The following is a 13,834-nucleotide window of genomic DNA, read 5'->3' as shown; positions in this document are numbered from 1 at the left end:
TACAGCAATTATCTAACAATTGTAATTCATTCTCACGATGCCTGCAGTCCTGAAACAAGGTTACTCCACACTTTGTTTCTCAGCTGGTTGTTGTTTTTCCTCAAACTCTTTTCCATACTCGAAGAGCGCGCCTTGCTTGAACATGTGACTGATGAAGAGATGCGATTAACCTCAAATAACTTTAACCTTGTTATTCACACTTCACTCCCCTCATATTTTCCCTCTGTATTCTTGGCACTGGGCGCAGTCCTTCACACCACATTCTTCTTCTAATAAGGACATTCGTCAAACACAGCTTCAAAGGACAGATGAGAGCAATCTAGGGAAAAACAACATTTAGATCTGGACATCCGTGAAAACCGTCTCCCTATGAAGGAAAAAAAAAAATAATAATGTGAAATCCATGGCAAAAAGGAAAACGCAAAGTCTTTAAGAGTTTAATGTTTTATATTTGTTTCAATCATCATTCCAGCATTCAGGGAATGATAAACACAAAACGTATTCACATTTATCATCATTAATCAATTTGAAAATACTACAAATACAAAAGCTGCACAGATGTTTGAAACTGATACAGACTGTGTTCAGGAATCGGAGAACTTGCCATTCCTCCTGCTCCCTAGTATGTATATTTAAATAATACGAAAAAAAAAAGTAGAAATGTCCAGGTAACTCATTTTCATGGTGTGGATGCAGAACTGGTGTCTCCGACTCCCTCGCTGTCCCTCGTGCCAAACGGCGTTCATTCCATGGGTTGCTCTTGTCTTTCTTTGAACTCATTAACTCTTGCCTGGAACAAATTTAAAGAACGTCCACGTCAGAGGTGGATTTCAGGCAGCATGTGGGAGTGTCACATTTAATTAAAGTCAGCTGACTGTCCTTTCACTTAAAATTACTGTTTGCTAGAACGCCCAGGGTTTCTTTCTCTGTCCTGTTACGTGCATGGAAATTCAGGTTGGCTTCTTGTTGCTTTCCCCAGTTTAGAAATGAGAGCACCAGGTCAGCTTCTAGCAGGACTCCTGTGATGGGAAGAGACCCTGGGGTAGGAAGAAATTGTTGGCAGCTGCTAACGCTTGGTTTGAATATTCTGCTCTCTATATTTTGCACTGTGATAAAGGAACTCCCAGAGATCATTCATAAAAGTCTTTGAGGTCCCACCTCTTACGTGCAATCTGTGCTCTCTTTGTAAATACCACTGTGCATTTTTTAACGCCAAAACCAATTTGCGTGGGCGTTAGTAAATCTTTTATGTTGTGTGGAGGAACAAAGAACATATGAAAACAAATGGAAAGAAAAAAAACAACCACGTTTTCAGAACTTCAACTTGTCCAGTCTCATGGAAACCAGACAAGTTGGTGTTCAGCATGCATGAAGTTGACAGTGTTGCTGCATTTGTTTCAACAGGTAGCCAAAAAGGTCAAGCTGAAACTTCCACAGCTCAACAACCAATAACCAGCTTCCATCCATCAATTTTCACAACCTTTTGTCCAATGCAGGGTTGTGGAGGGAGTGGAGCCTATCCCAGCTATACCCTGAAACGTAGGGTAGACTCTGGCAGGTTAGCAGGCTATTGTAGAGCCAATATGAAGACATAAAGAACAATTTACAGTGACATTCACACAAATTTAGAATCCCTAAGTGGCCTAATATGCATGTTTTTGGACTCTGGAGGAACCCATGCAAACTCCACGAAGAAAAGCCAGTTCACTATCAGCGGGGTCAGACCCAGGACCTCGCTGCTGTGAGGGGACAGCGCTAATCACTGCACCGCTGCCCTATCAGTCCAGTACTGTCCACTCTAATTACCTTTAATGGTTTAACCTCCCAAGACCCGAACTCTTCCACGGCATGCATTTTTGATTTCTCTTTGATATTTGGGCTGATTGGGGCCAGATGAATGTAAAAACAAAGAATTGCCAGATTTTTTTTTTTACCTGATTTTTGTTTCTAAAAAAATGAGATCCACATATGAGGATATTCGTTTAAAATTTCGATAGGACAGTAGCAGTATAATGTCCTCATAAGTGGATATCAGGCCCTTATTGAGCAAAATTGAGTATTTTGGTCTAAATAACCCAAAATGTGATGTCCACATATGTGGACGCCAGGTCCTAGGAGGATAATTTAGGTCTCTGTGTTCTGACCAATCACTGGCAGGCACATTCAGCGACAGCTTCAGTGTATAGTAGCAGGAGCAGCTCCACCCAGATCGAGCTGGACATGAAGCCTCCTCTCTCATCAAAATGGAAAAAAAGAAATGATTCCATAACTGTGGAATTTACTGCTCATGACACGAGGCCTCAAGCACTTATTCCTCAGTCATTTATGTGCTCGAATCACAAGTCGATAGAAGTTCAATTTTCAGAAATCATATGAGTATAGGCAGGTGCATGCTTGTTTATAATGAAATTAGACTAATAAAGCTAGCGAGGAGATTGCTCTCAAGGCACTGTGGCTGATTTAGTTAATCAGGAGATAACATGCAGACATGACCGTAGGCTGGGATTTCTGCAAGATTCCAGCTCTGTCATCAATTAAGGGAAATTTAGGATGCGTAAATGATGATTGACTGGATCATGTCGAATGACATCTCCATTCGTGTTTTACGAGATAATCGCTGTGGTCCAAAGGGACCGTGCATTTATACTTGAGCCGTCACAATAGGGAAAACAAGTTATCTGCCCTCCACTGATGATGGCTTTTTCCCCCCATTCCCCACGCACACGCTTAAATTAGAGCTGATTAAACCAATTCTGACCAGCTGTGCTGAAACCACAAACTCAGACTTTCCTGTCTCAGAGTAAAGAGTTCAAGGTGATTCTCAGAGTTTATCAAACCTGTTTTCTGGAACGCACCCCGGGTCATTTTTCTATGTAAGACACATGTTGTGTACAGAACAGTCACACATGCTTACCTGAAATGTGTTGAGAACATGTTGACAAACATCGCTGAGCTCGTTCAGGCCTCTCCGCAGCGGCTCTGCGGCTGGAATTCCCCCTGAAGCAGATAGCAGATACTTCTGACGAAAACCACCACCGACAGCACAAACAGAGCAAAAACAACCGCAGAAGATGTAGGCACTCTGTTAGCCACTCGTCTCTGGGTTTCATTTAGCGCTGTGAGTCATCGTGCGCCCATGATGAGCACAAAAGCGGACGCTCTACACAAATTTATTATTGACAAGGGTCACCAGCGCTGTTAAGAGATGAGAAGCACGCATCAACCACATTTGCAACGTGGGATCGTTTTGTCTTGCTCAATTTGATATTTCAAGTGTCGAAACAAACGCCACACCTGCAAGCGATGCATCGTGAGCGCTACAGAGAAACTCTGCCAACGAACTGACTGCACCCTCACCGACGATGGCTTGTAGGCACGCTACGCGCTCTGGTCGGCATCTCGATGGGGAAAGATTCATTCTGCTGCAGAAATAACGAGCCCAAACACGCCTCGAAGCTTTGCGAGAACTACTCGAGGGCCAAAGAAAACCAAGGAATCCTGGACATTTCCCCCACAGTCACATGACCTGATCCTTGTAGGATATTTACCATATGGGGGACTGACTGTGCTGTTCCTTATTTCCTGTTATATATACTTTTACAGTGGTGGATACTCCTGTTGTAAATAATGAGGTCCATGTATGTACCAGCAATCGCTGTAAGCCAAAAGTTGTTTTGTGCTCCTGAGTCTTTGACAGGTTTTCTCAGGTGCACAGCTCTTGTTATGAGCTTAAAAAACTCTCCTCGTTTAATTCTTTTGTTTGCAATGGCCGGCCAATCAGAAGAAAGCTAAAGGTAGGTGTGCCTTAAAGGAAGAAGAGCTAAAAAAATAAAATAAAAGCTTGTTTCAGAGTTGCACACAGTTGAGAAAATAATCATTTGATGACCTGCTGGGATTATTACGTTTGTTCACTTCCAAAGAAATAAACAGTCTCTAATTTTATCGTAGTTTTATCTTAATGAAGATACTGAAGACACACATTACAGCCATGTTATAAATGGATTTGTGTAATAAGTCTTTGATCTGAGCTGTTCTGAGTGTTTCGCCCACATCTATGATTAAAAAAAGACCTTAAATAGAAACGTAGGAGATAGGAGCACCTGTGTGAAGAAAATAGCAGTTTTTCAACAAACAGATTGATAACACAACAGCGATCCTATTTTATATGGCAGCGATACCTGCAACAAGCAGGACTGAGTCTAAAGTCTACACCATATTTATTTCAGGGCTTTAGTAACATTATTTTGTAGAATTAGATTAATCTAAAAGTATATTATACTTGCCTTCAGCAACCTGCCCGATTTAAACATCATATCAGACCAAGTTAACAGTTCATCTGCATATTTTAATGTAAGTTCTGTGGCTTTAATGTAGATGTTTGATGTTTAAAACATGGATGGGAGCAGCTACAAAGTTCCCTTTTCTTCACGGAAACAAACGTTTCTGTTTCATACGTTAAAAAGAGCCAACTTTCACTTCGCCTGAGCTCAGCATTTAGGTAACAGCTCTGCCTCTTCGTTCTTCACCGTGCTCTTCTGTGGCACCACAATAAACAGGGACAACTTTGTGCAACAGTTTTTATTGATATGTGCGCTCTTATCACTGGTCATCTGTTTTTAGTCGGTGAAACGCTCGTGTTTACACTGTGACATGTGATCGTTACAGAATTGCACATTAAACGAAGCATTGAAGTAAACAAAACAGGGTTGTTGTTTTTTTTAGAATCTAGTTACTCGATGAATCGTTGAAGCCCTAAAACGCTGTCACAGAGACTGCTGACATGCTCGCGTGTCCTCATTCCAGTCACACGTACTCACTTGTTCACCAGCACACTTAAACATGCAGACACACACACAAACTAAATCTAGCTCATCCAGGTGATACAATACTGTCAGAACTCTTCCTGCTAATCTACGAGAGCCAGTGTGTAATTTTTGACAGATATAGTACGCACTTAAACTACTAAAAGCAATGAGCAGTTCGTGGCTCAAGAGTTGGGAGTTCGCCTTGTAATCGAAAGGTTGCCGGTTTGAGCCCCAGCTCGGACAGTCTCGGTCGTTGTGTCCTTGGGCAAGACACTTCACCCGTTGCCTACTGGTGGTGGTCAGAGGGCCCGGTGGCGCCAGTGTCCGGCAGCCTCGCCTCTGTCAGTGCGCCCCAGGGTGGCTGTGGCTACAATGTAGCTTGTCATCACCAGTGTGTGAATGTGTGTGTGAATGGGTGGATGACTGGATGTGTAAAGCGCTTTGGGGTCCTTAGGGACTAGTAAAGCGCTATACAAATACAGACCATTTACCATTAAAACACCTGTGTTTTAAAGAGAGACAAATCACATGCTTCCTTTTGATGACACTGTCATAAAATAAAATGTTTATCATATTATTATCTATGAGCTGGAAAGCGAGGAAAGTCCCTTCCAGTTAGAGTCTTACTACAGATAACAGCCGTCAAGCTTCACTCATACCCTTTGTACGTCAAATAAGCCACATGTGTAGGATGTGACTTCAAAGATACAAAAGAAAACATTTAAAAATGTTTATTTATTTTTATCTGATTCCTTTGATTAATAAATGGATTAATCAAAGGAATACTCGGCTACTAAAATAATGGTTAGCTGCAGTCCTAATTTGACTCGGTACAACCCAGCCATAATTCTGGCTGCAATCAATTACAGACGTCTTGATCTTAATACGTGTATAAAACACATATATTTTCAATTTTTTCCATTGCAACCTCCTCAAGAACAAGCTTGGTGAGAAGGTGCAGTTATTCACAAATGGAGAATATAAAATGACCATCAATCGCCCTCAGTTTGAATCTCCGTGCAAGATCTTACCTCATGGGTGAGGGAAAAAAAGACGGTGGATAAGCCCCAAGCTAAAGCTTCTCAATGACCTTATGGCAGCTGGGATCACAAACCCCAAGTACACCACTGGTAACACACTATGTAGTCACAGATTGAAATCTTGCAGCACCCACAAGCTCTCCCTGCTCAAGAAGGCCTGTCTTAAGTTTGCCAGTGAACATTTAAATGATTCAGAGAAGGTTTGGGAGAAACGCCTGCGTTCAGATGAAACAAACATCTAACTCTCTGGCTTCACCAACTCTACCTGATGTGTTTTAAAAGAAGAGAATTGCTGAGTTTGACCCAAAGAACACCATCCGCACAGTCAAGCATGGAGGTGGAAAAACTATGATTTGGGGCTGTTTTTCTGGTAAAGGTACAGGACGACTTCACTGCAATGAGTGGCCAGAGGGCGAAGCTATGTACCATAAAATTCTGGCCTAGAACCTCCCTCCCTCAGCCAGAACACCAGCAAATCAACCCACAACTTTCATCTTTTCTGGATGTTTGGTTGATATTCTGTCTCTTTCCATTTAAATAAAGCTGCCATAAAATTAGAGACAGTTTATTTGTTTGTTAAAAAGTTTGTATATTCAGCTGGAGACCTAATAATTACTCCCCCCCGTATACGTGTGCCAAAATCTGGAATAGAAATAGTAAAAGTGGGAACTAATACATGGACAGCTTTACACAAAATCACATTAAAACATGAATAGAACACCTGATTGAAAAAGTCAAAGGAAAAACTGAACTGAGGCCTGGTTAAAAGAATATTTCCCTTTTTCTTATGCTAAACTAAATATACAGCGACACAAAACCGGGATATAGGAAATGAATGTTCGTCATGAGCAACTGTGCAAGTGCACAAAAAAAGGAAACAATTCAGGGTTGTGTCATTGATCGTTAACTGAATATGCTTTTGTTGGCTGCTGTTGAAACCAAGCTGTCAATTTTTTATGTCGCTGCGCTTGACTATCTTGTTTTGATAATCTAAGCGATTAACCAAAAAAAGATGTGGCATTAAAAAACAAACGAAAAGAATGCTGCGGCCCTCCTGGCCCCCTCAACTGACACAGATGACCTCAATCCAGCGTTGTGATTGCGGTCTTGGTGGAGAAATTTAACAACCAAAATAAATACAGATCATTTCAAAGGGCGATCTGATGCCCGAAAGCGCAGTGAAAAAGAGGGGGAATATTTTTTTATTTCTCCTTGTGCCTTGAAGGTAATCGGGTCTAGCTGTATTGAAGCCGTGAAGGAAAAAAAAGAAACCTCCAGGCAACCAGAAACTTGGTTCAACAACAAAAACAAGCTGTTTTCTCAGTCTCGCCGAGTCCTTTCATGTGACAGGGCTGCTCTTATCCTTTGTGAAAGCGGATGACAGATTTTTTTTTTTTTTGGCAACGGTGCAAGTGATTATTGCTCTCAAAATTAGGGTGCGTGTGTTATTATTTGCAGTATATCGTGATCAGCCTTTTTACCTTGCAACGCTGCCTGAAAACCTTTATTACCAATAAACACAGCCATACGGAGCCGTGTGAATTAACAGAGACGTCTCTCACCTCGTGTCTGAATGCGAAAGTTGATCTTGCTCTCTGACGGATGGGTGATGGTGTAGCCGCAAAACTCCACATCCGCGCTGGCAAAAGAGAAAAGTGGGAAAATGAAGCTGAGGTTTGCGAGCATTCTCAGAGTTCTGCTTAAAAAAAAAAAAAAGACTGGTAATGACTATATTTTTTTAGATTAGCAGACCCTCTCCTGGCAGGATGACAAGAGAGCCCCAAAAACAGGGAAGAGGAGAAATCACATGCTTCCTTTTGATAACACTGTCATAAAATAAAATGATTATCTTATTATTGTCTATGAGCTGGAAAGCAAGGAAAGTCCCTTCTAGCTGGAGTCTTACTACAGATAACAGCCGTCAAGCTTCAGTTTGAATGTCAAATAAGCCACATGTGTGGGAAGCGATTTGAAATATAAAAAGAAAAAAAGAAAACACGACGGTGACCATGCTGAGTTCAAAGGGGGAAAAAACCAACACAAAAACGCTCACTTCTTCATGATCATGTATCTGAGGGAGTTCCCTAACGTATGGTCCTCGTCGTGCAGCACAAAAGTCACACAGCCCTCATCTGCCCCGTCGGCCTGGACCTAGAACGCAAAAAAAGTCCATTCTTAAAACATCGCACAGCCAACATGGAAGAGAAACATTACACCAGCTTCCTCCTCTGAGATTAGTGAGTGGGCGAGCCGCTCACGCTCATTATGCACTTCCAAAATATTCAAAACATACAGAGTTACAGATGCAAATAGAAGCAGACACTGATTGCATGCACAGTTGGGTCCAAGAGTATTTGAGAAAGGACATGATTTTATTTGATTTTTTTGCCTCTGTACGCCAGCACAGTGGATGTGAAATCTAAGAGAAAAAGAAAAATCAAGATGTGACTTGGAGCTTTAATTCAAGTGTTTTAACAACAAAAGTGGACCTACTGTGCACATTTCCAGCTCCATATTTTGCTCATTGGACTCTTTGTTTGGGTCACAGTAAATGTTCTTATTTTTAAACTCAGGCCTCATAAACTTTATCAAACATCTAAAACACACAATGTTACCCCATTCCTCCTTCTTTTAGGCCAGCCTTCATCTGATTGGCCACCATTCACAAAGTGAAGATCTGCACTGGAGCAGCTAGAGCGTATTTAAAGTGCCTGACTTGACCATGTTAGGGATATCCACTCTCAACAGGAGAAACAATAGTTTGCTGTTTAGAGTAAGCCGGAACTTTTTAGCTCTTAAGAGTCTTTTTTTTTAATAACTTCATTATTTTCAAGTTTTTGCTTTCTTTATGGAAAACCATCAAAGAATTGCAGCCATTTTTACACGACAACCAACATTTTTACAGCTGCAAAGGCATGCAGGCCTTCACTGCGGCCGTCTTTAGCTGCCGTTTGTTTGTGACTCTCTCTGCTTTCAGTTTTGTCTTCATCAGTAACTGAAAACCATGCTCTGCTGGGCTGAGCTCTGATTTGACCATTCAGGAATATTTCATGTCTTTGCTTTAGGAAACTCTTGGATTCCTTTCCGTCTGCGGATAAGACGGTGCACTGAAAGCACCGTCTTATCAGTTCTAAAGCACTTTGGCTGAATCTGAGCAGAGAGTACTCCCTGTACGCTTCACAGTACATCCTGCTCCTTCTATCAGCACTCACATCATCAATAAAAACCAATGATCCAGTTATACCGGCATCCACACATGCCCATGCAACAACACTGTCTTCACCAAAGATGATGAGGTACTTCGCCTCTTATCATATTATCCCCTTCCAAGGTAGTTAAAGCAATACTTTTAACCCCCACTTGAATTAAACCTGAAGCTTCATATTTCATTCTTAATTGGCATCTTTATTTCACATCATCTGAGGTAGGAAAATTAAGAAAAATACATCACTTTCCAAATACTTATGGCGTTTATCTTCATAGGACATGAACACTGTTTAACTACTGCCCCCTAGTGGAGATACTGTTAGGTACCCGTGGACTGAGACAAATCCGCATCTAAATTAAACAAGTAGGTACCCTCATGTTCCAAATTACTGTTTGTCTCCGGTGCTGGTAATGCTTCAAAAAGACAGATTTTAGCGTATACTTAAGTTAGATTAACGCCGTGTAAGTTTATTTACTGCTAGTCACTAGCTACCCACGTGAGGAGCACACAGGCGGTCAAATCGCTGTCATTTGCTTCTTTAGTTAATCGATCCGACCTGGAGAAAATAAAGACGAACCCATCCAACCGCGCACACCATCAAACCACACACGATTTTCGCTTTTTACCATTTCTAGTACTGCTTTCTTTTCTCCTTCCCCGGCCATGCTTCACTTTCCCACTGCATCCGTCAACAGAGTAAGGTTTAGTTCTGTGATCTTTAGCCCTGAATATAGTTTGACAGGCAAAGGAAAGTTCAATACGACTGGAATTTACCTCAATGTTTTGGTAACATATGTATGATTGTAGCCATAAATGATCAAATTATCAGATAATTTTCATTTAAAGTGACGCAGCTCTGTGGTTGGTAGAATATTTGTCAAACGCGTCGTTTGGCTACTATGCAGCGTGATTATGGCTTAAATTTTATATTATTGTTGTGCCTGGATGCTTAATAACATAACATGTTTACTTAAACAAATAGTTATTTTTAATACTTACCTAATAAATATTTATTTTAATAAAAGCTAACCTGTTCAGCAATTAACAATGCTAAGTTTTGTCACATCTCTAGCTGCAGGGGAAAGCGTTATCCTAGCGTTCAAGTCGCCTGGAAGACTGTAACAGGGGCAAAATTCGCGGCCCTTCTATAACAAGTTGTTTATACGAAGACGTGACGACGGAACTACGTAATATGTAACTGGGGGTAAAAAAAAATGTAGTTCCAAAAGGGAAACAACGACGTTAAGCACATAGAGCCTGAAATGCGGTAGGAACTACACTCCCCAGCACGCGCTTGAATGTGTTTCCTGTGTGGACGATTTGCGAAGCAGGCAGAAGTCACTCGAAAAGGATTAGCAAACTAGCAACTGAAACGTCTTTAAATGTGGGAATTTTGCGCTAAATGAGCCACTTTAATCGTCGTTGAGACATCCAGGTACTGAATATGATGTTATGTGACTATTACGTACGTTAGCTCAGTAGCTAAAAACAACCGACATGGCGTCAAGTGGCTAACTACCTTTCTGACGCTAATATAGGTTTAATGGTCAACAACAGTGTTAGCTAGCTTGTTGTTTCGCAAATTTTGGTTCATCTAGTTTTAGCTGACATTTTACTCTAGCATGACAACCTGTTCATGATTGGGAATTGTCCTACGGCGTTCTAATCGCAGTATTTGCATTTCTTAGTTACACCTGTTCACATGTCATTTTATTTCCTTCTTCCTGTTATCTGTAACTATTTTTGGCTGTTTCACAAGAATTATTCTTCCCTAATCATTATCGTTTGGGTGTTTCCCCCCCCCAGCTCAGCAGTAACAACTCGCCTTCCTTGTCCTTCTACCTCCAGGGTGGTAATAAAGGTGAAAACCCAGCTGTTGCCATGGCAATCCTGTTTGCTGTGGTGGCTCGAGGAACCACTATTCTTGCCAAGCATGCATGGTGTGGGGGTAACTTCCTGGAAGTTACTGAGCAGATTTTAGCTAAAATTCCCTCAGAGAACAACAAACTGACATACAGCCATGGCAGGTAAGGGCATGTGCGGCCTGTGTCATCCCCAGTTGGCAGTTTACATCCTGTTAGTGACAATGCCTACGGCGGTGTCATGTGATAAAATACCACAGAGTTCATTCCTTGTAAAAACTGTAGGAAAAACAGCCCTACTGTATAAAACACCTCTCATCTAATGATTAACCCTTCTGCTTTATTTTTAGCTATCTGTTTCATTACATCTGCCATGACAGAATCATATACCTGTGCATCACGGACGACGTAAGTATATATTTGACAGTCATATAATTTTGTCGGGGTTTGGATTTGCAGTAGACCATTTGTAGATGTTATGAATGTATTTTAAGAACCTGAATTAGTATAAAAATAAATATAAACCACCCAGCCACTGTAGGAAATGGACACATGTCCTGTGTTATTGTAGAAAACCTAGCATTAATGCTGTTGCTAAAGATGAGATAGGGTTTTGAGGCAGCCACAATTTATTGTATGCAACTTCTTATAAATCTATTTGACTCTCATCTTCTAAAGGACTTTGAGAGGTCACGTGCATTCACCTTCCTCAGTGAAGTGAAGAAGCGTTTCCAGACAACATATGGCTCACGAGCACAAACAGCCCTACCTTATGCCATGAACAGCGAGTTCTCCTCTACACTGGCAGCTCAAATGGTGTGTATGATGAAAGCCTGAATGTACCAAGCAACGTTTCCTGTTACTGCACTGTGATGTCCTAATATTTCTGTGGTTTAAAAGAAGAAAAAAAAAAAAAAAGAAACGGAAGAAGACGTGAAGAAGTGTGACGTGTTCCTTTTCTTTGCAGAAACACCACTCAGATCCACGTGGACCCGATCGTGTCACTGAGACTCAGATGCAAGTGGACGACCTGAAGGGCATCATGGTCCGCAACATAGGTGAGCATCTCTTTAATTTCCTCATTTTGTATTTATTCATAAATAAATAAACAAACAAGGCTCTGAGATGGAAAAACATTGACTAAAACTCTAATAAACCAAGTTAGATAAAACCTGTAATGTTTGATTGGTGTGTGGTGTGACTTTAAATGAGTGAAGTGTTATATCATGAGCGACCACCTCACTTACGATGCATGATGTGCTGTGTTTAGTGAATTACTCATATGTATTGTATTATGTGTATTCACACTAAATTCACTGTTTGCATTCATGTTTTTACAGACTTGGTAGCTCAGAGAGGAGAAAAGCTGGAGCTGCTGATTGACAAGACAGAAAACCTGGTTGATGCAGTGAGTTTAACTACAACTGATTAGGCTCTGTTGCTTCTACTTATTTTCTGATGCATAACATTTGTCATTAAGTATATACTGCAACTGCAGTCTATTAAACAACAGATATTGTTACTGATTACATTTTTTTTCCTCCTCCTCCTTCAGTCAGTCACATTTAAGACCACGAGCCGTAACCTTACACGAGCCATGTGCATGAAGAACCTCAAGCTGACTCTAGTCATTGTGCTGGTTGCCCTTGTGAGTACAGACATCGAGATGATGAAAACAAGTAGTGCATTGAGCTTGGCTTCTCTGTGCCTTATTTAGTGCAGCAGTTGTGAAGGAAGTGAACTCTGTCTGTGCTCTTTTTCAGGTGGTGATTTACATTATTGTCTCTGCTGCTTGTGGAGGTCTCAACTGGCCCACGTGTGTCAAACAATGAGAAGAGAGCGGGGACAGAAGAGAGGGAGATGAAGGAAAAGGGACAAAGGGGAGAAGTGCCTGTTTAACTCTGCTTGCCAGTGGACACAGTAGAAAATACCACGTTCCTTGCTTTTTACTCCTTTGGCTTCAGAAGAGCTGGAAAACTATTTGCTCCTCCTCCTCCCACCTCCTTTCTCACCCTGACTTTGACAGTGCACATTTATATGCCTTCTGGACCTGGAGTCCCACCTCATACCCACACTAATGGACAGCAGCCACGTGGCCTAAAACTGATGTGGAACAATGGTCTTGTCTTATGTTAGTCTGGTGCATTCATCTTGTCTCATGCACTCGGTTGGCTGATGTATCAGTTACTATACTGTCCTGCACCTGCCTGTGTAATTAATCCATATAGATTTAACTACAAAGGTAGCAATGTTTGATTTGTGAGTGTCCTGTTTAATCTTGGATGCCAACAGAGTATGTGGGTAACATGTTTTAAATGTATCACGAGGGTGTAGTGTATGGGCCTCTGTTGAAGAACTTTAAACACATTGTTGACTAAACTGATGCAGTATACAGACTTTCTGATAAGTTTTATCACTTAGCACAGTTGTATCTTCTAAGGTTAATGTTGTGAAATACCCTGTATGATCATAAAAATAAATATTGTACATTTGATTGAGGAAGAATGGTTGTTTTAAAGCAAGTGTGATTTCTGCCTGTGGAGTTGAGGCTTCCCTTCACCTTTTACCTCCCTCTTTGAGGTTCAGTGTGCCCAAGTTTTCTTTCTGTTAACAAAATGCACTTTTTTTATATTATGTTGTACATAGATTTGCTTCCTGACATCATATGGCTGATGATCATTATGTAATAATTGTACATCCTCATTTAAAATAAATACATTCTGATGGAACTGAGTGATTTGCCTCTAAACCAGGAAAGGACAAAAGGGTGTTGTGACATGTATTCATTTTAAAAAGGCTAACTGAATGTGTCGGTGTGTATTGATCCTAGGTAAATAGCACATGCACGGAATACGTTTATTTTTATTTTACAACTAATTATGTGAGAAATATGACCAACTCACCGTCGGTGTCTCCCAG

General features: G+C 41.0%; 2 protein-coding genes across 3 annotated transcripts; one reads left to right on the top strand and one right to left on the bottom strand.

The window, feature by feature from the left end:
• Positions 1-428: 428 nt before the first annotated feature.
• On the bottom strand, positions 429-9,777 carry polr1d (RNA polymerase I and III subunit D). The gene is made up of 5 exons (XM_026187878.2): positions 9,680-9,777; positions 7,899-7,996; positions 7,408-7,484; positions 2,915-2,997; positions 429-790 (listed from the first exon to the last, which is right to left on the bottom strand). Exons 1-5 carry the CDS (start codon positions 9,716-9,718, stop codon positions 743-745), a joined length of 345 nt encoding a protein of 114 aa, XP_026043663.1. The 5' UTR covers positions 9,719-9,777; the 3' UTR covers positions 429-742.
• Positions 9,778-10,271: 494 nt separating this feature from the next.
• On the top strand, positions 10,272-13,644 carry sybl1 (synaptobrevin-like 1). 2 transcript variants are annotated; one of them, XM_026187864.2, is made up of 8 exons: positions 10,272-10,488; positions 10,902-11,080; positions 11,266-11,323; positions 11,594-11,731; positions 11,883-11,973; positions 12,256-12,323; positions 12,471-12,563; positions 12,679-13,644. In XM_026187864.2, the coding sequence occupies exons 2-8, from the start codon at positions 10,935-10,937 to the stop codon at positions 12,745-12,747; spliced, it is 663 nt and encodes a 220-aa protein (XP_026043649.1). In that variant the 5' UTR covers positions 10,272-10,488; positions 10,902-10,934; the 3' UTR covers positions 12,748-13,644. The 2 variants fall into 2 exon arrangements, with proteins under 2 accessions (XP_026043649.1, XP_026043641.1); XM_026187856.2 differs by having other exon boundaries at positions 10,313-10,488; positions 10,860-11,080.
• Positions 13,645-13,834: the final 190 nt, after the last annotated feature.

Source organism: Astatotilapia calliptera, chromosome 2, assembly GCF_964374335.1.
Source record: "Astatotilapia calliptera chromosome 2, fAstCal68.1, whole genome shotgun sequence".
Lineage (NCBI taxonomy): Eukaryota > Metazoa > Chordata > Actinopteri > Cichliformes > Cichlidae > Astatotilapia > Astatotilapia calliptera.
The sequence above is the reverse complement of the archived record's forward strand: the minus strand, read 5'-3'. Positions and strand labels throughout refer to the sequence as shown.